At 39.9% G+C, this 25,441-nt stretch overlaps 2 protein-coding genes across 8 annotated transcripts in view; one reads left to right on the top strand and one right to left on the bottom strand.

The window, feature by feature from the left end:
- Window positions 1–486: 486 nt before the first annotated feature.
- Car (vacuolar protein sorting-associated protein 33A) lies at window positions 487–3,934 on the bottom strand. Its single transcript, XM_071708039.1, has 8 exons — window positions 3,413–3,934; window positions 3,124–3,320; window positions 2,233–2,720; window positions 1,999–2,119; window positions 1,781–1,941; window positions 1,131–1,676; window positions 921–1,043; window positions 487–817 (listed from the first exon to the last, which is right to left on the bottom strand). The coding sequence occupies exons 1-8, from the start codon at window positions 3,509–3,511 to the stop codon at window positions 729–731; spliced, it is 1,824 nt and encodes a 607-aa protein (XP_071564140.1). The 5' UTR covers window positions 3,512–3,934; the 3' UTR covers window positions 487–728.
- Window positions 3,935–4,683: 749 nt separating this feature from the next.
- LOC139773534 (uncharacterized) overlaps window positions 4,684–25,441 on the top strand; it is a 129,833-nt gene continuing 109,075 nt past the window's right edge. For 2 of the 7 annotated variants that reach the window (XM_071708033.1, XM_071708031.1), the window contains exons 1-2: window positions 7,630–8,060; window positions 11,562–13,974. In XM_071708033.1, the coding sequence (XP_071564134.1) occupies window positions 13,822–13,974 (153 nt within the window). In that variant the 5' untranslated portion in view covers window positions 7,630–8,060; window positions 11,562–13,821. Of the gene's footprint in view, window positions 4,959–5,681; window positions 6,057–7,629; window positions 8,061–11,561; window positions 13,975–15,722; window positions 15,821–25,441 lie in introns of those variants that run through there. The other 5 variants (XM_071708036.1, XM_071708032.1, XM_071708038.1 and 2 more) reach the window with 5 other exon arrangements.

Here is a 25,441-nt window from a genome sequence, read left to right as displayed (position 1 = left end):
GCCGATAAAACATCATTTTGGTGCGCGTCCGTGCTATATATATATATTATATATATACACAACAAAATGATGTTTTATCGGCAGTGCGGAAAATGAACGTGGCTACGTAGTACCAATTTCGAAAATAAATGTACTGGCGGTAGTGTACAGGGGCTTTCGACGCCCGACGGTCCCACGAAAAAGGCCGGGATGGCCTCTTTTAGGCTTCTCTCTGGCTCGAGGATCTTTGATCGCACTTCGTGTCGGTAAATAGGTCGTCCATGTTCGCGCGCTTTATCAATTCAATTATGAAATTATAAACTTGGGAAATCTTTTTGTTTATTAAAAAGATGAAGATTTTTGTAATTTTATTAATATCTGGAGATAAAAGCTATATAAATTTTTAAACCGTATTGTACCAGTCTCTCTGATTGTACTAATAATACTAATAAATGCTTAAATCGCGCGTATTGTATCACGACGAATTTTGTAATATAAATAGAAAAGTTCTTATTATGTATTCGCCTATTGCAGCAATGTATTTTCATGTACATGCATATATGTACAAAATGCATAAATTAACATCTATAAATGTTACAAAATCATCTTATTTTTTAAGAGTTATATATATATATATATATAATTGGATGAATATAAAATAAATAGAGAAGAAATATATTTACAGTTTTTCGTTATCACAAAAAATTTAAATATTCTATTTCGGTATTTTAATTAAAGCAGTTTTCTTTTCACGTGCGTTCCAAATCTTCCATTAAAGAAGTGAGAAACGTGTCGCCATTGATTAACCTAGTAGTTCCCACGACGAACTCGACATTTACTAAAAGAAAATTTGTATTATGTTTGCGTCATATTTATATTCCATAAATCTTTACTTATTGATTTGTGCAGACAAGTACTTCGTAATCTATTACGACACTTACAGTCTTCTTGTTGCGATAGAAACCGGAGAGCAGATATCTCGGCGAAAGTGCATCCTCCGATAAAAAATACTAGAATTAATTTTGGTGGTTCCGAACTAGAATCTTCGCTAGTAATAGAATTTCCTGAAATAAATATTTATTTTTTGTTGAAAATGAAAAAAAAACATTTAAAACAAGCTATAAATAAACCAAGATTTAGACTTAACTTACGTCTTGCTGATGATGATACATTGTACGGGACACTGCTTATGGTAGGTCCTGGTAATAATCCCATCACGTCATTCAATCCTTGCCACCCGTTTAGTTGTACCAGTTGCTCCGCTAGTCTCACGCTCAGCGGTGCATATATGGAATGTACGTAACTGATATCTTTCGGTGCTATTTCACTCTCGTCCTCGACAGTGAGCCTTAATGCTTTTCTTAAAACTGCGTATTGTCGCACTGACTGCTGTTGCTTCAATAATCCAGCCTTTTCCAGATTTAATATAGTTGGCAAATGTTGGAATCCATAAGTGTGAATTATTTCTCTCTTATAGTAATCTAGCAGTTTTGGTTTTAGACCGGAGTTTGTCAACGATTGTATGCAAAGGAGACGTAGAACTTTGAGTAACGGTTGTTGCTGCGCTATCATATCTTCGATGTACGCATTCGGCTTGTCCGTGTCGATACAGTTTAACAGTTCTTGCTCGACTTGCAACGATTCTAAGAAGTTGCTCGAGTCGGTTACCTCTTTTATCATCTCGGCGATTGTGGTGTCTAGTTAAAGAGAAATTACGATAAATTATTAAAACAAGACCAAAAAGAATAAATATCGCGAAAGAATCGGAACATGAATCCATATACATGTATTTATTACTTACGTCTTGCTAAAGATTGCTTTGTTGCTAGCATATGTGGTAATCTCGCAACAAACTGTTTAATTTCTTGCACGCTCTTGTCTCCGTGTCTCTCGTCAAACTGAGATGAAATTACTTTAGCTTTCTTACTAAGAACTGGGCCAACACCATTGAAATTTTTATCTCTGCAAGAGTAAAATGTCGTAAAGAATTGTCAGAAAGAATTTTACGTAGTTACGTACCTGATCTCAGCAAAAAGTTCTTCTCCGGAATTTAATATGATTTGTTCCTTTTCGTTTAGAGACATTGATGTGGGAGAATCGTCAGAATCATGGAATTTTCTTGCAGGTAATTGCACAGTATCTAAAATAAAAAAGATACTTCTGTCATTACGCCACGTATCGTATACACATTAAAAGTATATGTTATAAAATTGCAATTTTAAAATATAGAAAATATATAAGACCGATACTTACTGTACTTTATTCCGTATATTTCATCAATTAAGCCTTCATATGTCAACTGCGTAACTAGAGGCGAGAGTAAATCTACAGATCGATCCAGTAATAATAAGTGTTCAATGGCAACAGAGCCTGAGACTGGGAGTGATTTGTTATCTTCCTCTTCTCTATTTAGCCTTTCCAGCAATTCCCAAACCTTGCTGGCAGCTGGTCCCCTTCCCGTGACTTTCGAGATTTTCCCGTACAATTTTTGCAAGCCTTGTATGGCCTGCGCGACTTGATACAGGCAAGTGGGATCATTTTCCAAGTGGAACTCCTTGAAGGATCCGCTCAGTTCCATCGATAGTAGATCGTTGTCAAACGGAAAGAGATCACATTTAAATTCTTCTATCAGCGTGAAACTGCCAAAGACACCGCGATTTTGAAGCTTCTTTTGACAAAGTAGACTCTTGCGTGGCACAAAGAACAAGTGAAACTCTTTACGCGGCCTCTTGCCCTCTTCTCTGTAAACACATGAATAAATATATTTTTAAATATTTTTAAAAATATACAATTTATGTTAGGATGATAATAAAATTTAAAAGTAGCAGTATCGTTTCATATCCGTATCAATACACAATTTTGACTTTATTATTTGCACATGACTTTCTTTTGGATCCCTTTGTTAATATCATTGAATATATGGCTTGTCTACAATAGCCGCAAGAGTATGCAGTAAGACATAAGCAGTAAGCTATTAACTAATGGGATTTTTTCAATTCAAGAATAATCAATTGTAGTTGGTCAATAGCTTACTGCTTATGTCACTCAGTCCTTACTGCATACTCTTACGGCTATTGTAGATGAGAGTCATTAGATACATTAAAATCACACATGTATCTGGTGACATGTTCGCTTTATATCTACCCATGAACATTCTCGGCAATCAGATCCATGAGCTCTAACTGCGGCCTCGAGATGAATATGACATTGGTAATGTTAGGCGGTATTGTCAAGGTTCCACCGTACAGCGGGTACATCTTCACAACACCGTACTCTTCTAGCAAATTGTACTTGGCGACAAGACCGATCGGTCCGGCCAACGACTGATCCCATATAATAGCCTGTGCAAAAGTGAAAAGAAGAACCATATGAACGTGCGAATTTGTAATTAAAGACTTGATTCCTTGAGAAGAGGTTAGGTTGAAGTACGTACCTTTGGGCCATCGCACTTCTCCAGCAGACAAAGCAGTCGCTTTCTTGCCTGTTCCTGAACAAGCCCGACGTTCAGTCTACCTCCCGATAGATACGACATAATAGCTCTGTAAAATTTTACAACGCATCGACTGTACGTAACATTTTATCTGAGAATACGAGACGACCGAGACTGCTTGGATACACTGCTGTGCTGTCACTGTGACACACTGGACACAGACGACACACTGACACAGTGGATATAGTGATGCAACGACGGACCAAAAAAAAAATTTCATATCCCAACGGTGGCGCAAAAAAAAAATGTTATATCACAACAGCGGTGCAAAGGAAAAAATTTATATCCCAACAATGGCGAAAAAAAAAAATTATATCCCAACAGTGGTGCAAAGGAAAAATTTTATAAATGGTATAGCACAAAAAAGGAATTTTATACCCCAACGACAAAAGAAAAAAAATTTCATAACTCAAGTGCGGCGAGAAAAAATAATAATCTATACCTCAATTAACCGCCGAGAGCTGGTGCCATCTCGACAAATATTGCGGCCGGTTATAAATAAAGGCGATTTCGATCAAATTATGACTGACTTGTGTACCTACATTTCTATCAATGTAGATCAACTTTATTCTCGGTTTAAATTACTTTTGTCTTTTTCTAATTTTTAGAACTAGAAAAAGATAAAAAGTTGCCAAGTACAAAGTACAATTTGCTAAAAGAGTCGGTGTGTCGTGAAGATGTATCCACTGTACGGTGAAATCTTAAAAAAGTTAATCTGTATTGGTAGAAATGGACATTAATCATGGATTAATTTATTAATTAATATCTTATGAAATACTGTTTTGTTAACATGAATAGAATTATTAATTTCTGCTGTCTATTATATGTGGAAAAAGGACGAGATTATGACGAATTGTGTAATCAAAAATCTTGCTTTAAGCAATTTTTGCTGATTAAATTAATCGCCGCTTAAATTAACCGGAGTTGCCCTAAATAAATAAGTTTTGAATTTTAGAGTTTGCTGTATAAATATTATTTCGCGCTTTATTCAGACCGTATCGAATAACCGCAGTGATTGGTTCGCTGCCTCGACCGTTTCGATATTTCGAGAGTCGCGAGATATTGCTCCTCGATAAATTTCTCAAGTCGTCGCCAGCCAGCAGTCGAAGGACACGCCGCGATGGGTTGCGGGATCACGCACTACGCATACGCAGGATCACGTTCAAATCGTATATCGAATCGTGTATTTTTCACGAATGTACGTCATTATTCGCCGTATCGAGCCCGTCTTGGGAATCGGGTGCCAAAAGAAAGAAGAAAAAGGAGAAGACACGAATGTTATCGCCTAAAAGCGAATCTCTGGCGCGAGAAGTTCCCGCGAGTGTCTCATCGTAAAGTATCGGACAGTGTTCGTCGTAGCGCGTCAAAGATGGCGTACAACCGTCATCGCCGTGATTTTGACATCGACGATCCGCTTCCGTGCGCCCGAAATCGATCGAGACTCTCCTCGTCCGAAATGCATCGAAGTGCAATTCAACATTGTCATTAGGTATATATGTACATATATATGCATATCTTAAATTTCACTTTTGTATCGAACAGCAGCTCCGGAGCTGCTGTTCGACTTTTTTACTTATTTCCTTGGCTCTTTTTTTTTTAACGGGTAAAACCACTCATTTCGTATAATACAATTGAAATGAACTCTATTAATAGACCTAATTACAGCGTGAAATTAGTTAATGCGATTGTATATCGGGTTAAATTTGCGTGCTACATATTTAAATATTCGCGTATCATGGAAAGATGCTGGCCCCATTCGATGATAATAATGATACTAGAAATGTTGTAATACTTTTTAACATATTATTCTTAAGCCTTAATTGTGTTCGCGATGCTGGAAATCACTCCGAGATCTCGGACGGAGAAAGAATTAACCAATCGCATTCGGCAATTGGTCAATTGCCGAATTATTTAAATACGATTGGTGAATTTTTTCTCCGTCCGCGATCTCGGAGCGATTTCCAGTATCGTGGACACAAGGTTTTATAAAAAAAATTAAATTATTACCAACAGTCACGATATACGCGAATATTCAGACACGAAGCATGCGCTCCGAACGTGCACCCCCTAGAGTTCCTTATAGGAACTCTAGCAATACATGCGCGCATTGATGCGCATCTTCATACGGTACGCCATTAATGATCCCGCGCGCGCGGGTGCGTATGTACTTCGAGAATCGTGACCGTGACGTCGCGCGTCGTTCTCCCGAGTTCTCCGACCGATAGATTTCGCCGTCGGCGCCGTCGCTGTCATGGCTGTCAATCATCGATACGAATCACGACGAATTGCGAATCGCGTATCGCTCTCAAATCCGGTACCGCATTTTTTCGAGGAATTATCGCGCGAGCGCCTCGTAAAGTGTCGATACGCCGTCGTAACGCGTTAAACGTCGCGTGTCGATTGCCGTTACACGCCAATCTCCTGATTGCAGCGATCAGCGTCCGTGCGCGTGGAACAGCATGGAATCGACCGAGATCCGGACTCTTCGTCCTGCTACCCCTGCTACTCCTGCTCCTGCTTCGTCGGCGGCACGCTGTTCTCTCGCCGAGATGCGTCACGAGCGCGATGAGCGCGGGATTATTGCAAGGTAAGTGCACGCATCGTCTTTTTTCTATAATAACAATTTATGGCGTCGAAAAAGCAGACGGTTGTTAGACTGCGAGAAGTACCGTTTTCAAATCTCGCAGCGTTTTATATGCATCGACGAGATGCTAAAGCCAGGGTTATATAATTTGCGGTAAATTTCGAGATTACATCTACATGGATTGCTCACTTATTGTTTACATTATGTTCACATGAACTTTTTCCATGTAGACAATATAACCATCATAAATTGAATCATTATAAATTAATTATTATAAATTATTGTAAATGACTAATTTATTGATTGATTGATTAATTTCTTTAAATTATATTTTTGCAAACAGTCAAAAATAAAAATAAAAAGTAGTTTTAAACTAGGCTATTTAAAGGCATTTCAGTTATAATTTATTTATTAATTATACCTACAGTGACATAAAAATAAAATTTTAAACAAAATAAATTTCCTATATTTCTGACAAAATATGAATGTTTGACGATCCATAGATACTGCTTGTTTACATTATGATACGTTAAACATAATTTACACTGTATACACATGTAGATGTAGATCATTATATTTTACGCGTAACCGCCCAATTCTGGCTAAAATTCATAATTACGATATAAAGACTATAATTAATTTCGAAACTATTTTTACTCTTTAAAACACTCGGATAATAAGGAGTAATATTAGAGTGATTGGAATATTAAATAGATAATAATTTAATATTCACCTGTATTAAATAAAAATTTAAGAGAAGACTAGAAAAATAAATTTATTTGTAAAATTCTTTTGCCCACGGAAATGAGACATGGGTCGGTTAATTTTAAAAAAGTTAATTTTAATTATTGATTTAATTTCGTCACACATCCTCTCTTTTTCACACATATTTAAAGTAATTATACATTTGTATCGATTCTTTCTGAAAAACAGCTATGCGTTTAGATCTCGTTAGATCTCGAGAAGTTTCCGGAAAAATTTACCGGATCAATGTAAGTACACTTTATTTTTACAACAAAAAATGTACTGCTATAGAAATTGGTACGAGTAATATGAATAATTCTGTATATATATATATATATACAATAAATCGATAAAATTAGGTATATGTACAGTTTATTGCTGCGCTTATTTTTCTGGATGATTATATATCTCCACCGATTTTTATTTATCTCCTCGCATCTCGGTTCGCGACGCGCGATATCCGAAGGATTGTTATCGGTTTGTATCAGATCAGGGTCGAGTGCGTACCTATTTCTGTGTCTGTAGCGCACTGTGTCAGCGTTCCGGAGACTGCGCAGCATCCCGCGCGGATAAGCGAGGACCACGCAGGGAGCTGCGGGGAGAGGGTGCGAATAGGGGAGGCACTATGGTTTTTAATCCGCGGATGTAACGGCGGTGGGGACGGCCCTCTCCTTCCGCCGATACGACTCCATTCCCTGTACCGCCGTTCTCATCCACCCCTTCTCGACTCGGCTCGGTTGCTTTCCACCCCACCGTTTTCTTCCCCCGTCGCCCCAGCACCCCACCACCGTCGTCGATCCTCCCGCCACGTCGTCTGTCGTCCCGACGTCCTCTCTCTAACACCCTCCGTGCTACTCGCCAGGCGGGGGTCGCTACCGGTCTCCTAGTGACTTTCGTCGTCGGGGGTCGCGTGACACGTGCGTGAGAGAATACCGGTCTCGTTCCCGGTCCCGGTCCCGGTCCCGATTTCGACCCGGTACGACGATCGAGTGGTTCCACGTCGGCGTCGCGACCGCGTGAGATCGGCGAGAGATCGATCGGTGACAGTGGTTGGCGATCCACCGAAGTCGCGGTTTCGCGGTAGATCCGCGAGAGATCGACGATCTCGTGCCGGATGACACTTGGTGATCCGAATCCACGAGTCACGGAAGGACGGCGGGAGATCGGAGATCGCGATACCTGAAACCCGGTGATCCATCGTCATCGGACAGCTCCGTTGATCGTCGCGATTGTGCCGACAGCTGCCGCGGACGACTCCTCGAGGTGGGCTCCTTGAAGATTCGTGCGCGCGTCTTGCTTGAAATGGTTTCCATCCGGGAGTACGGCGGGTCCGGTGTCTTGTGGCATCCGTTAAAGATCGGGTATCCTCAAGTAGTCGCCGAAGTTTCGAGCAGTTCGCTCCGCGGAGAGCCTTAATGCGGTTTCGACCCCGATACTTCGTCGTAAGTGCGTCGATCGCGGCGATCAGAGAGACGATCCACGGGCGACGCGACAGTCAATATTTGATCGAATTATACCGCCACTTTGCAGTTTCGTCATTAAAATCCGCTCTGCCGTCACGTAACCAGCTCTCATCCCTCTACTGGTTATTAAAATGATTTCGCGAGTGACATCGTTTTTCTTCAGTCTTCATGAGCGTTTCGCGGAGAGTTACGACAATCCCGTAATCGGAAGTCGTTTTCTCGTCTTGTGTCATTACGGCTTTTATCGTCATAACGTTCGCGTCGGCGAGCGTTGCTTGACATTTCACCTTCTCTTCGTTTTCTATCCCATCACGATCTATTTGGTTTGTCTCCTCTTTACATTCGTCACTGATATTTGATTATCGGTTGAGGAACAGATAAAACAATTACATTCCCTCTCCGGTGCACGCAAAGACGATGCCATGACGCACGAATGAAGATATCGCGAAATCAACTTCGCGGTGTCACATCATTAATTCAAAGCGGTTTCTCTAAAATAAGGTATCCGCGGCCGGGTGAGTTATAAAAAGCTTTAGATCTAGGAAGCGAAGCGACGTTATAATTGGATCTGGTCCAACAATTTCTCCATTTTAAAACGATACGACGTTGAAAGACTCGTGCAAAGGGGAAGACGGTATAATCGCGTAAACCAACATTTAAGGCAACTGCCGTGGAATTGGATCTTCTTTGTGGGAATGTGATCGCGGCCAAAGAAAGATGTAGGAAAAAAAAGGAGTTCGTAAGAGATTAGCCAGGCTATAATTCCCTTATAGCGCCGTCTTTTTCGTTTTAATTTGACGAAGTTAGAGATGAAAAACAATCTTCGGAGTTGTTCTCATTGTTTTAAGAACGGACTCGGTCCTTAATCGACGTTTCTTCTTCGGCTTCATTCACTGGATTTGTCATCTTCGTTGACATTGTCGAGTCAATTAAACGTAACAGAATTTTAATTATTAATAAAAATTCTTTTTTTATCTTTCAGATTAACTTCAACTTTATTATTTTTTAAGTAATTACATTGAAATCACATTCGGCATTAAAGAATTGGAAGTGTTATAAATATTATGTATGCCGAGATTAATTATTATTTCACTGTTTATCGTTGACAATTTTATCTGTGCACAATATTTTATATTTCTTTCTTTGACACAACGTCATGCATAGCTCAAAGTTCAAAGCGAACAGGACTTGCAGAAATCTTATATCTTCTTTTCCTCGATCAGATATCTCTCCTCAATATAGCTCTCGTAGATCTTTCTCAAGCAGCTGCCAATATACTTCATCCTGGTTTCTTTCAAATTCTTTATAATCATCAACTCGAGTAATCGATAACGTTATTCAACGTGTGTTCGCGTTTATTTCAAAGATGCGAAAAAAACGAAAAGAAGACGGCAATTGCAACGTTAATTTCTTTTAAATTGAAATAAACGTGCTTGCAAGAAAGTAAAAATTAAAAAAAATTAAAAGAAAAATTGTAAAAGATTTTTTAAATGAGACCTGTCAAAAATGTAAGTTTATATGCACAATATAAAATAGAATACGATGTAGGAAGAATAATTCGACGAATTGAATTATAAAGTCTCATTTCATGCGATAGTGACTTTTCTCAACTGGAATAAATTAAATTACAGACATATAAAAGATATATGTAACGGTATATTACATATACCTTTTATATGTTTGTAATTTAATTTATTATATAGATTAGTAAGTGCACTTATTAACAAAAAGTTAATTTTAAATCAGTATCTTTAAATAATTATCGTTTTTATACGAATGTATACATGAATATTTTCGAATAGAGTTAGGACAGAGTTAGGATAGAGTCACATTGAAACGTAATTTATCCATTGCTTTGTTCACGGACTGGCGAGAGCTATATATGATGGAAGAGCTTGTACGTTTCTCCATTTGTCGGCTTCGCCAAGCCGAGAACTGTCGTTCAAAAGCATATCGCAGCGGCGAGCGCAATCGCGAGCGTCGAGGTGCGGCTGCACGTCGTCGGTTCGTGCCCGATGCAGTTTATGATAATATTTAATCCGGTTACAGCGAGACGAGTGTACGTGGAGCGCGAGCACACACTCGTCGGCGCGCGAGCTCTCGGACGTGGTGCGGTCGACGCGGCCAGTCGATTATTCCGTTCCGACTGTGTCGTCGTTGACGACGTAATCCAGTTACAGCCCCGAGAGCTAACCAACGCTACGTCAGTTCGCGCCCTGGTCGCTTCGGTCGAGTATTTTTTTTTTCACCAGCTCGCACTCGATCGTGGGATACGCGGTCGGACTGGCGCGCGATCAATCTTCCGCGCGAGTGACGCCGCGGAGTGATTTTGTCGCGTGGATTTTAACGGCGCCGTGCGTCCGCGTTTTAACACGATTGCCCGCCGACGACGACGGCCACGCTCGTCGACCGATATGTCATTCATTCATCCGCATTGCGCGCCGATGTCATTCATCGATATAGTTTCCTGCGTCGATTGGTAACGCCGCCGTTGCTGCATCCTATCGGTGAACCGTTCTCGGCGATCGCGACGTTGTGCTTGTGCATCCCGTGTGAACCGGAGGAAGTAGAGTCCCTATATTCGCGCGATCTAGCCGCAGTTAGCGTCGCGTCGAAACGTAGTTAACGTACTCGTCGAAATGTCTGGCCATCAAAATATCGAAGTTTCCGCGATATTGAATATCGTCCCCTTGTAGCCGGTTGACCATTTCCCTTTGCGGTTACGCAACTGAATTACGAATGCATCTCGTGCATCTCGCGGGAGAGTATTATTCGGAGAATATTATACTGTACAACTTGTGCCATACGGACATCTAAAGATCATAGGTCGCATGCATGGTCATGCATTATAGATCTAAAGATCGTACTGGTTGGAACATTAAAGCTGTATTCTTCACCAGCTTGCACTCATTGTGTCTCACATTGATCTCGTCTTTTCGCTCTACCGTTGTCGTATCCTATAATACGAGATTGAACATCTCGAAGCACAAGACCGTTGCGTACACATTGTGCGTTTATATTATACGTTTAAAGATACGCGCTTGCGTTATATATACAGATATAGATCTCCGAAGAGCGTAGGTCGAAATATATATCAAAGCTGCTGCGTTAAGTTATCTCTTTGCATAAAGTTGCTTCATTATCGCTCTCCTACCTCGTGGGATAATCCGAGGTACGCGCGGTGTACGATGAAACATTAAGTGCCACGAGCCACAAGCACCACGATCCCCCGTGAACCCCGAAGTGTGTGAGATATCTATAGTTCTGAGTATATTAAAACTTTACTTAATCGCGAGCGCAGCCATCGTTCTCTCAATTCTCGGACCGTCACGGTGATATTGCAGAATTCAAGAAGTGCCGCTTCACGACGAGCCTCTCAATCTTCTTTCCACGAAGACTTTCATCGTGATTCGTGACAGGGATAATCCGCATTTCGCTTCGACCGAGGAATTAAAGAGAGTTTTCATCTCCAGTTCTGATGGATCTACCAACGACGTCCAACGATAGTTAGAATACAGTCCTTCCCTTGTTTTCATGGTAAAACGTCATCTGTAGAATTGAGCCCGAAGGGGGTAAAAAAAGGACAATAGCTGCGAATTACGTGGAAGACGAGCGATCGAAGGCGAAGGTGGAAGGAATGTACAATACAGGAATACAAGTATCGTTTCGATCGATTGGCTAAGCTGGTGGGACATTTTGCAGCTTCCCCTTCGAGTTCTCTCGAACGATTGATATACATATACACATACACATACGTAACATACATACATACGGATTGTGTAGGCTTCACTCACGAAAATTCGCAGAATCGTGATGCACAAGTGGCAAGAAGCAGTAAACGGTAATGCAAACGATCGTTCCTACAACTGGATGATCTAATCAGCGAAGAATCGGTCGATTGAAGTGACTCGTTAGATCACGTCCGACGTATTACCAGTTCGAATTGTTCGCGCGAGTGATCACGGAGTGAAGCATCGCGGTATCGAAGGATGGAGAGAAATCGGAGGAACGCGAGGTCGCACAAACGTGGAAGGACAGGATTTGCGTACCCGTGCGTTTCCTCTTGAGAGGCTCCGCGACGTGCCTCCGACCATATATTCGCGCGTTAAACGCGAGCGCGCCGATTGATCACGAATCAGCAAACAGGGTGCCGTCGGTGATGTTTGCCGAGCGACGGGGAGACGTGCGTAATATAAGTTTGCCAATCAACGCGAGAGAGCGAGAACGCGGAACGTGCGAGCGCATATCTCGCGAGAACGAATTCCCAAGTCATCAGATAACGTCTATCGATTGGAAATATATCGTCGAACCGTCGAAAATCAACGGAACACCCACTAAATGTGTATCGAAAATCGAAAGATATCCGTCACACGAAAGGGGATGAAAAGTTTATCCTGTCGGCTTTTATTCAATCGTATATCTTACACTTTTTAATCGAGTATCCGATCGGATAATCCGGGCATTGTGCGGAAATCTCACGGGAGAGAGAGAGAGAGAGAGAGAGAGAGAGAGAGAGAGAGAGGGAGAGAGAGTGTCACGATGGAGAAGTGACTGTATCGGAGGGCCGAGTGCTGAATTAGAAGTCAAGGGAGATCGACGAAGTGGAAGCGAGGATCGATCCAGTCGACGTGTGAGATTCGACCAAACGGCAAAGGGAATTCCGGGATCACGGTGGTCAATCGTTGCGATCGATCGAGCTTTAAAACGTCGCGGAACGAGCCGAGTGCGACGTGTCGAGAGGAGGCATCGGAGAGCGAACGAGAGCTGCCCGGAAGGACCATCAGCGGGAAAAGAGGAAGACGCGGAGGCGGGAGGTCACGTACTCTTGTATTTTTTGCCCTCGCGGGAAATCAGCGACCGAGGAGCGGAGCTGTCAAGAGTACAAAGGATAGCGAAACAACGTTGTCGTTCTTTATCACGGTGGGCCGGCAAATTGATAACGAGTCGATCGTTATCACGCCCTACGGAAACGAGATTTGTTTGAGCAGGAAGGGGGAAAGGGCGCGTCTAGGAGTGCGTTCTTCAAAACGATTCGCGAAAATCGTAAAAGCTCCTTCTCCCGGCATTCACTGATGCTCGTTTTAACTGCGCGCCAGAGAATTATTTTCAAGCTTCATGGCAAATCTACCGGCGTGTTTCTCTGCGCCGCTCGCTGCTGATCAAAAGAACGGCTCGGTCGTAGCACGAAGAAAGGAGCGGAGAAACTAGAAGCGTAAAGACGTTGTGCGGTTTTCCGATAGAAAATCGTGGCCCGCCGTGAGACAATTCAAAAAATTCTCTTCAGACAAGGTAGCCGAGAAACGAATTTCGAGAACAGATCGAGGAACAGTGAACGAAAGTAACGGCAACACGAATGTCACGAGAAAGCATATAATTCAACGAAGTTTTATCCTTTCCTCCCCGCTTCTCTCTTTCACTCCTCGGGAACTTTTGGCGCGGCAATTTATCCGCGCGCCACCCTTCACGGTGGCTTAAGGATATCACGAGGGATCCAAGATGTGCCTCGGCCTCTCCCGCGAGATTACCAGGAGTATCAGAACCTTTATCGGGAACAGGGAGAAATGAAGTTATCAGTGTCGGCTTACACAGCTCAGGCTAGTGCTCACAAGAATCTCTGTAGCTATCAGCAACAGCGGAGCAACTACGGGGCCACGAATCAGGCGTCCTCGGCCCGGACCCCCTCAGACCTCGCGACGGTCCTTCCTGGCCTCAAGGTTCGTATGCCGTGGCAATTTCTCATTATACGGAGTTTTCTTAATCGGTGTATCATAAGATAACAGTGCTTGAAATTTCGTTTTTGGCCATATAAAATTTTTACCACCCTTTATTACGATTAAAAAATTTAATGTGAGATATATCTCCCACGTAATAATATATTTTATCTATAGATTCTTTGATCAATTTGTGTGGGGTCGATTGTTCTTTTTCTAACATAATATACGATATAATTGAGTGAATAGTGAAATAGGTGGTGACGAAGTCTTACTACGATTATACGTTGCACTTCGCTTCTCTTACTTCTCCGTTAATGTGAGCTGTGATGCATGCACATTGTGCAAGAATAGTTTAAAGCTAGATACAGGGTGTCCGAAAACCATATTGAATATTGTTCCACTGTTTCCTATTAATTGTTGATTTTTCTTTAACGAAAATATCGAAAGAAATCATCACTTACAGTACTTTTCTTAGATTTGTAACATTCCGTATTTTTGTAATTAAATTTTAAATTAAGTTTCTGGGGAAGTAAAATCTGTTTGAATTAAAAATGTGATTTTGTTATTTATTGTGCAATTTAGTTTGCTGATAGCAATTTGTTAATTATTTTCAATCATTAATTATTCGAAAACAACATTTTTATTTAATAAAAATTTTTAAAATTCAATTTAAAAGATTTTAAACTTGTCACAGAATCTAAATATAATCTAAAAGAAAAATCCAATGAGATATTTTTTGCAATAATGCAATATTTTACGCTAATAAATACAATTTTCGATAATTGTACGACACCCTATATAACGTTCGTACGTACTTTTACGTACAATTTACAGACAGAGTTTGCTATATTCGCTGGAAACTATAGTGAAACGTTAGATGTATTACATTATGGTAGATTTAATCTCTGGTTAATTGCTGAAATTTCGTGAGCTAATTTAACCAGCAGTTCAGTTTCAATTAGTACTAATTGTTGTTAGAGCAACGGAATATTTTGATTCAACAGATGATTGAATTTAATTGCTAGTCAGAAATTAATCAATGACTATCAGTTTTAATTAAAGGATGTATTTTATTTGGACAGTATTATGTAAAAATGAGTTAACTAAAAACGTACCAAGTAGTTTTGAGTCAATTAAACTTAAAGTTTAATAAGCTACGAAAAATAATAGAGGTTTAATCAACAATTCAAATGCATCCTTTTAAAGTATAAGAATTATATGATATCTTTGCTTTATCTTAAAATGCTAACATAATTAACAAAATTTAATTTATGTATACATTTATACAGAGAGAAGAATAATAGCTTTTTATGCTATATTTTTATACTTGTAACACTTTTTAATAATATAGTGTAACACTAAGAAATATTTATCCTGTAATAAATGATAAATGTAAGAAAAGATAAGATAGATATAAATGTCTAAAACACAAAGCGTGCTTTCAACAGATAAAATAATGAAAAATTGATATTATTTATAAAAGAACATGAACATGTATGAACTTGAATAACGCGCATTCTTACACTAAATATCTTACTTTTATTCTTAGATAACATATTTTGTCTCAATACTGAACGTTGTCTCAATCTCCTCAAAATCCAGAATGTCGTCAGGTCGAGTGCTTGCATAATCGATCCTCTTCAAAATTTCTCTTAAGTTGACTCATCTCTGCATATAGTACCGTCCACTTTACGACGTTGTCCAATTGCGTGGTATAAATTCATATTGTTTCTTCTATGTGAACGCAGCTCTGAATGTCGCAACGTAGGGGTGAGAACGCGCGGTCGAAAAAACGGCGCAGTAGAAAATGTCGAAAAGACAGCCGGTGGTTCGTATCTCGCTTCCCGTAAGTGTCATCATCAGTATTTTTTTGAGGAAAAATTATATTGTGCCTGGTAAAAGTACATATCTATTCGATTGCTTTTACTCTACTGTCTGATACCTTGATATTATCGCACGAACGCGCCTATTCCCAGCAGTCTATCTATCTACTCTATCTATCAGCAATTATTTCACTTTCTTCTCTCACTATCTGCAAGGCTCATTTTAAACGATCTGCAATTTCGCGACGACATATTCTCTCTTGTTCTGAGAATTACAGATCGCCTTAATGTGGGCCTGAAACTTGCGTAGAAATTGCGTAGAAATTTCCGAGTATCCTAAGAGTGTGTCATCGTTTTAACATTTTGTACGGCTCTTATGGAGATTTGCTCATTTTTCGTCGTCCTATTTGCTTGATTTCCCTATTCTATGGTACTGTCTGATGTAGAGATTCCCTGTTTCGATTCTCGTCTTGATCTATTTAGAAATAGCGTAGTAAAATATGTACTGTGTCTCGGTAAGTATACAAGGAGTCGTCCGTTCTCCGGGTATCACATGTTTTAGCATTCAGATTCACAGCGCGCTATTTCGTTATTAAAGAAATATTTCTCCGTACGTATGCCTTTTTCCTGGAACTCTTTTGAGATTGAAATTTTTCTTTATATTCTCGATCCGAGGCTGTGTGGCGTCCTTTCGTTGCGTTACACAACTTATATATGTATACACAAGATTGCTATAATTTATCGCACTGCCAGTATGTCTGCAACTAATTTGTATCCCTGGAATGTTTGCTGTCGTGCGGTTCGACGCGTGTAGAGGAACATGTCTCGTAATGTCACGGTGCAATATTTCGAATAGGAAGCTGTTGTGTTAAGCGTATACACCTAGGTTAATTAACATTTCTGAGCGAGCTTAAATATATATTAACCCTTAATTTCACTTGAATCGTGTAAAACGCAATTCGCTTATATACGTTTGAAATGTTTCAATAATTTCAACGGCATTATTAGTGAGATTATTATGGATATACAACCAGAGTGCAAAAACAACCCCTGTCACAGTCTTATTGTCTACCTTCTTTTTACTTCGATTGAAACATTTCCAGACAATCGAAAGTTAAAGCAATAATGATAATCCACGTAACTTTCTCGATACCCTCTTTCGATACAGTATCATTGAAACTTCGATGTTTCTCTTCCGCTACAAAAAGTGTGCCAAAAATACACTTTTCGATTTACCCCGGAATAAGAAGAACTCCGATACATTAACTTTGATCGGTTTAACTTTGTACTAAAAATTTTCGAATTAAAAAAATTTTACACATTATTGTGTAACGTAAAGGAGAGATAAATAATTGTAGAATTCGAAACTTTAATCGATCCACGTAACTTCTTTTATTTCATCTCTTACATTTATACTTTCTGTTAGAAAATCATAGAGAGGTAAGAATCAGTATTTTCGACAATGAAAATTCTCAAATAAAATATCATTCACTTATTATCTTGTTAATGGAATGGGAGTTATAATTACACTTTGCAATTAATACACACAGTTTCCGTAATTAAAGATCAATTTATATGACGGAGAAAAAAGCTTTAGTGAGCTCGAGTCTGCTCCGCGGTAACAAAGAACCTTTCATCTTATTCTTAAGAAGACGGTGACATTTTGATATATTGCGCTAATGCGTCTTGATGCCTCATTAAGATAGCACGTGCTACTTGCCGTTACTTGCCGATGTTCAAGCACGTCAAAATACGGTTGCATAAATACGATCGAGTATAGAAAAGCGTGTGATATGTGAAATGCGCGTTAGCCTCTAGAAATCGAAAATCGACAAACGAGACTCTATTGCGGCTCTTCGTAGCGTGAAATTTGCTAATCTAACAATAAGAGGGCAAAAAATATATATTTGAAAAAAACGTTGCAAAACCATCTATCGGTCTTTTCGGTCTTGTTTCTCTACCTCGTTTCCAATCGGAGCATAAATTTGCATAAACAGAGTCCGCGATCTGGTCGTAGGTATAGCCGAGCAGAAATACACGTGGCCGCGGTAACCCGATAAAGAAATCCGGACATTGTGCCTGCCATGGATGGACGCTGATAATCGATAGCGCGTTACATCTGGATGTGCGGTTGATTAGATTGGAAACGGATGTATATCGGCGAGTGTACGCGAACACGGGACACATCTCGCTCAATGGGAAGCGAATACTGGGTAAATTAATGCCGCAAGCCGCACACACCGGGAGCTTCCCGTGCCGTGCATTCTCTCTCTCTCTTTCTCTCTCGTGCCGCGCACTCTTTAACCTTCTCGTTAATGTACCACTCTCCAGAAATAAAGATGTCACGCGCGGTTCGCGCGCAGCGCACCCCAATTACCGCTGATTGCCCTTCGAACGTTCGCGCACAAAGTGCCCCTGCGGGACGAACGCTTCGAGAGAATCGGGACAAGCGGTTCGCGTTATACGTCGCGTGACACGAACGATGCCACTTTAATTACGCGTATATGTATACGTAGGTATATACCAGCCAGAACAAGCGCGCAACTCGAAGCGTTACGTCCGATGCGGTATACTCGCTCGTTTGAAAAGAGCTCCACGATTATATTGCACCATATGAAATTCGCCTTTCCTGGGATGGGAAACAGTACACAGAATTAAGCACAAGATACGTTATTATTTTAAATCGTAACGCATAGTAATTTTCTTAGAACTCTTTGTCCAAAGCGTTTGTACACAGGGTGTCTTTTTGCGTCTATGAACTTTTTTCAAGACGCTGTAAAAATCTGGCAGTGTATTTTAAAGTCCTGTATCGCAAGTGAGGCTGTCATCTTAAAGTAGATAGCAAGTCGTCATCCCCGATTTAACTTGTCAATTCAAAGTTAAGGCTGTTGATGTGGTTTTACCCTTTTAGGGTGAAGTACCAATCGCGGCGATTAGTTAAATTTCTTTCCCCATCTACATTTTACGAGTAGGGCCGTAATCCGGACGACGATCGCGCTAATTCAGAGTTCAGTTTACTTTAGAGTTAGATTACCTATCTCAATCCAACTATCGACACAATGGCAGTGTTGATGCATAACTAATTCCAAAGGATTGAGATCGGTATACTTTCGACGGTATACATATAAGTTAGATCTTTACGTGATAATACAAAGTTATGGCTTAGGATTTCAGGAAAATAAAGTGTTATTGATGGATTTGTTTTCCTTCTTCTTAGGGACTTTTCCATACCTAACCGTTAAGAATTGATCTAAAAATTATATCGATTTTAAACCCAATTGATTTCGTAATTGTTACACTTGATCACTCTATGATTTATCATTTACCGCAATAATATCTGAGTAAACTTTAATTTTGACAAATTATATATAAAGAATGTTATATGTAAGCGCATGTCGAGAATGACGAGAACATATTAGCTCGCCCCGAGGGTGTATATCGTGCAAAATGCGTCTTTCATCTTCCGTGAAGTTTGTAAAAGTATGACGAATATACGTTACGTAACGGACGCGTACTATAGGAATGCACGATATTTTCTACACTTTTCGGGAAACCAATGCAATCCGTGGCCATTGTGCGGCAAATAAGTTTGCATTATTTATGGAATAAACTCAAAATGAATCGAGTTGTTGAGAATTTCAGATACATCGAGTAACGGATCGACATTGAAAATTAACGATATAGGAAACATGCAACGTAGATATATTTTTTTAAAACGTGTCGATCGGTTAATTGAAATATGTTAGAAATTTTCCATCCGGAGCAACATTTTATTACACTTGAGTGCGAATATAACATTTCATGTGGACGTTTTAATTAAAGAGCTTGTCGCGCGTTTAGCACGATTCTGTCACTCGCCAGACCAATTTCGCCGGATATCGGACAAACCTCGGCTAATCGATTCGCTCGAGGACGGTCAATTGCACGTTATTTCCACGAATTATTTCTTATTTTACATCGGCGCGACGTTTAATTGTCAGGTCGCGAGGTTATTATTTCGCGTCGTGCTTTTTTTTTTGCTGAATCTCGAGGGGATTTTCCTTCTTCGAGAAGGACTGTGTTAAAAGCCGATATTACAAGGAATTCTCGTTTCTGGAATTTAAAAATTTCGAGATTCTACGGTGCGTATTAATGAAATTGTTGCGTAGCTTTTACGTAACATTTTTTCTGGGCTACAATACGATAATTCATACATGATCTTGCACTCTTCCGCGATAGTCGAACAGATTTTGCTCTTTTGTGAATGTTAACATAATGTCGCATATATTATGCTAAATAATAACACATTTTTACCGTCAACAATAACGTCACCTATTTTCACATGACTTCTCTCTGCGTAGACCTCTATAGTATCGAAAACGAAAACTATTGCTGCGAAATATTTTTATTCTCGAATATTTGTGTGTACTTCTCGACGCGATAGATACACGATGTATCTATTGTATCCTTTGTAAACAGCGCGTTGCTATCTCCCAGCCCTTTGTTCGAGAGCAAATTTTTGCTTCGTTGACCAATATTATTTATTGCACACGACAAACACCGAATGCCGTCGGGATGGACGAAAGTTGTCGGACGTCCTATGGGTACAATATCGCGCTTTACGCTTGTTTGAGTTCTACCGGAATAAGCCTGTGTACATACGAAGAGCGAGCTATCGCGAAAATTTCTTAATACCGCGGTGTCGCATCGCGGTGCGCTCCGTGGCGACGCATTTATTGGGTCGCGTGCCGTTGGGACTTGTATCCAAGTGTCGTTTCCGAGCACGATAACACGTCTCCGGGGATCTTGTCGGAATTCTTACCCCGCTGCGACATGTTACTTTTCCTATTTCAACTTCCTCGCTGTATTTTACGCTGCAACTTACGCGCAACGAATACGCGCCTTCTTTGAAAATGCACGGCCAGTTTATAATAAGATCGTCGCGCAGTTTGTTGAAATTCTCCCGTATTAGCGATTCAGTTGCATAATCGCGCGGCAAAATCGAGCCATTGAAAATGCACATAAATCCGAAAATTAGGATTTTTCTAGTAGGGTTATCGGAATAATGGAATAAAATGGAGAAATATTTGTTTCACATAAAGATACATAGGTATATAATGATACGAAGTCTTCGATACGAGAAACTCTGTGGAAGAAACTGTGGTTTTTCTCGCACCGGTAATATCGTTATAAATTATTTAGCCTCTGCAGAGCTAAAATAAGAAATTTCGATCGCTTTGCAAGATATATTCGAAGAAAACAATCTTTTTACTGGGATTGTAGCAAACAGTGCATACCATGCGATTTTGTAACGAGCAATCCAACCAGACATATTTCCCGCAAAAATTGTCATTCTGGAGGGGTTTACTTATCTTGTTGGAAACAGTTGTCGCATAAAACTGCCTGGGGAGAGAAAGCGGGTAATGTTGTCCTACGGAAATCAACAAACAAGCGTAACAGCTATGTCGATGTGTAATGCGACAGGAGGCGTGTTTGTTTGCGCGGACACGCGCGGTTTGCTCGTTGCGCAATGTGCATACTTACACCTTGCTTTAATCCAAGAGAATACAATATCATCCTAGCAAAATAACATACATTTTAGATATGGTATTTTATCACGCGTCACACGGAAAAAGGTATTTTTCCTTTCCGTGCTCCTTTACGTGTGAATGAAAATATAAATCATAAAGTGTTGTTAAAAAATATGTATGTAATATAATGTACGTATATAATAGTACCAGATATAAAAAGCTGTAAAAAGTGAGCCGGTCACATGACAGCTGTCTACGATAAATCGAAGGACGTCAACCCCGTTACAGAAAAAAGTGCTTACGCCTAGATTTGATGTTACTATATCGTTAATGGAGCGGTCTGCGAGTGTGCCAGCAAGACTTTCGCACAAAGAGGGAACCTCGGTTGGCCGACAACTGGAAATGACATGATCGGGACGGGGGTAGGAAAAGGGACTCCGATTAGCTTGCTATGCCAAACACTCTGTCAGAACTCGCGCGGAGTAGGATTCCCATTTCGGGTGCTCGATGCCTCACGGCGCGGGATACCAGCGGATCCATGCTCGAGTAGCCTGATATTGAGCGATAGAACGCCAAAACGAATAATTGTATGAAAGTTAGCATTTCCCACCGAAAAATATTAACTTGGGTAGAACAAACACGATAGTTTGGTCTGATTTTAGCCCGCGTGACTTGTCTCGAGACATTTTGTATGTAAGAGGCAATAATAGAATTAAACACGGTTAAAAACGAAATAAGAATTTTGTATCTCTGACAGAATTTGATTTTTGCGAGTCGTAATGTTGTTTGCGCGAACGCTTTCATTAATTTCGTATTTTACCTTTGACACGTATGAAGGCATGTTTACAACGAGCACGAAATAAAAACTTTCTTCGTTTATACTGCAGCCTGTTGTTGATATATGTCGTATTTTGGAGTTGCAAAATTGAAAAGCATCGATATTGGACTATGTATGTGTGTAAACCAAACAAAATTTAAAAGTTTCGATATTGAGACTATCTATATATAAATTTTGCACTAACACCCTTTGGACTAACAGCTTGGATGATATTCTCGTTTGGTAATTATTTAGTTAGTAATTATCTATCTGAATCTTGATCCCTCTGCTTCACTAGTTACACGAGTGAAGGATAAGCTGTGAGATAGCTACATGGATTATCTCCACTTGCTCGTTGAAGCAGGATGATAATCATTACATATTTACCTTATATAAGGCATGACAGATAGGGCTTTCTGTATCAGCGAGCCGAGTACTTAGGAACAGCATACCGACTCTTGCAAAATTTGATTCTACCGTTCTATCAATGTGTTCGTTGTTTTCGTAGTGTCACCGTGTGACTAGGGAATCATTAATAAAGGTCTACATTATGTAGCAACGAGTCTCCGCGCGGATCAAAGAGGCGTGGAAATCGAGACGAGCAAGAAAGATCTTATTCCATTTTCTCGGCGTTATTTTTTTCACGTAAAATTACGTCTTTTTCTCCGTCGTACCATTAATAACGATCCGTTCTCTCTCTCTCTCTTTCTGTACATGAAGGAATTATATATTCTTGACTGCGACGTTCTTTCACGCGGAGGAAATATCGAGCGCGTAGATTATCAGTCTCCGGGGACAGGAGCCGTTATTTTTTTTCTCTTAAGTGCGTGTCAAATGGTACCTGTGGCGCTGGAGGGAGGATCGGGAAAAGGGGTGAAGCGAGAGCAATGGCTCGTATCAGGAGTGACCGAGCGAGTTGAGGAATTTCCTGGGAAGTGTAAAGAAAGGCGGCACCCTCTCGAAGTCGGCTGATGATGGGAAACGACGAAGAATAAAGGGGGGAAAACTAGGCTAGGTGGCGGCGGCGTCGCGACGCGTTGCTGTCTCGAAAGAAGAATCGCGAAGTCGCTCGAGCGTAGGACCGCCACGACGTTGCACATGGCAACTCCCAAGGAAGATCAATATCCCCACCAATCGTATTTCTCTCTTGACTACGGCATACTGTCTCTCTGTGGCCGCGCAATATAGTCGACTTTCCTTTTCTCACTACTCTCGATCGTCTATCGTTTTTCTCTAACCACCCCCTTTGCTCACACCCGCCCTAATGCGAAGAGACGCGCGAGCTGCTTTTTTCATGAGCCTTCTCTCTTATATGCGTGTTTTCCCCAAATGTGGGGAAACGAAAGGGATGCTGGGTCGCGATTGATCCCCCAGTATCTCTTTTGGCCAATGTCCGAGTATGATACTCGGATTAAAGACTTAAGAAACGATATATCACATTATGATTCTTATTATTGTTACTGTTTTACATTATTTTAGACTTTATTGGCATGTGAAACCTGCGCGTTTTATTTTATAGGACTTTTATTTGCGTTATCGAAATGGCATTTCTGTTAGTAAGTCGAATACGTGGCGTTCCAGAGTCAAAAAACTAGTTGTAAATAACGTGTACGCTGGTGAAAAGTGTCAAAGAGAAATGCCGTTTGCAGTTACGAAACTGAGTTGTTCGGGGACAGGTGTATTGAATTAAATCGTTTAGGTGGAACACGTGGTTACATGCGAGTCCACGTCCCTGCAACGTCCCGCATGCATGTCAGCTGCACAAGCATTGGCTTTGCGACGACGAAGCATTTAATTTTTAATCGGTAGACGCTCCATACAGTATCGAGTATCTCGAGACCAGGTTAACGTTTCTTGATACCTTAGATATCATTTTGAAAAGATTTTTAATCTGTACGTTTTGATATACAACATGACTAACTTCGACACAATTCTTCATTTCCATTTTTAATAAGATTTAATTTTATTATTAGATAGATTATAAAGATGTCTCAAAAAGACTTAGCGAGTTACACATTTTATATCTGATTGTAAGTTTAATTGAGAATTAAATTTTCCTTTAACAAAAATGCTCAAGAAATTTGTTCTTTGTAAGTTTTCCATATTAAATATCTCGATAACAATTCTCAAATTACTAATTTGTAATTTATAAATATATAATCTATTTAAAACCAAATAATAAATTCTTACTATTTGTTGACATTTTTAAAGCTTAGTTTTCAAAAAAACTTATTTTTTTGGTCACTTATATAATAAAAAAATTACTGGTTTCTCGATAATCTTATTCGAGAAAAATTGATCTGAAGTTAATACAAAATTCGTGGATAAACAATGAAGTTGATAGTTTGGTATATCCTGCACGGAAAATAATGAATTGTTATTCTTCACTTATATCAAAGTTTGCATTACATACATCTGAAATTAAATGTATAATATAATCTAGAACTTGATGCACGGTTCAACCTAAGTTTCGCTATTTGTTGCAATTAAAAAGAAACAAATAAAAAATTTTCTGATTTTATAGGATAATTATTTTCTTAAAATCATATCGTGAATTGTGTGATCAAATTTATTAGGGTCATTGCGGCAGTGAGATAAATGTGGAAGAAAACATTAAATTGTAATATAAAAGATGTTAAAACTATTAGATAATAATAAACCTGAAAAAATTAGTCACAGAATTATATTAATGTCGATATCGCAATTCGTTCCTTCGTTCCTTCCGCTCTATTTTTATTCGACGCTACTGTACAGAAAACTCTGAACTTTCTTATCACCCGAGTGGTAGAATCTTGTTTTTTTCTGATATTTTCTTTAATCGCACGTGACTTTTCGATACGGATACGAATAGCGTTTGTGCGCGTATGCGTATCACGGAACCGATAAATGCTTAGGGTTATAAGACTTTGGCACAAAAACAGAACTATCAATCCCCCGTCTTTCTTAATTTCGCACGTGTCTCCAGACTCTCGGAAGGGAGACTCCTTTTCTTGATGGGTTTTACTCGGTCAGAACTCTCTCATTAAGAACCTGGTATCCTCGTTCGGACACTCTCGGCTATCGACTTTCCTTCATCCTTCTGTGGACAATGGAAGGAACTCGATCTTTTCGAATACTTAGAGATGCTCGCTATTTGTTTTTCCTGGGCGGAAGAAGTCGCGCTGACAGTTCTAAAATATGCATTTACATTTGTTTCTAAAATGGTGCGGAGAGATTCCTCTTTTCAGGATCGCTTCTTGAAAATAGTCTTGAAAAGCCCGACATTTTCAACATTGCCATCTTTCTCTGCTAATATTTAGATTAAGCTGTATTATAAA

This window comes from Temnothorax nylanderi, unplaced genomic scaffold (assembly GCF_030848795.1).
Source record: "Temnothorax nylanderi isolate EJ_2023f unplaced genomic scaffold, tnyl_v1.0 TNYL_tig0063_pilon, whole genome shotgun sequence".
In the NCBI taxonomy this organism is placed as follows: Eukaryota; Metazoa; Arthropoda; class Insecta; order Hymenoptera; family Formicidae; genus Temnothorax; species Temnothorax nylanderi.
The sequence above is the reverse complement of the archived record's forward strand: the minus strand, read 5'-3'. Positions and strand labels throughout refer to the sequence as shown.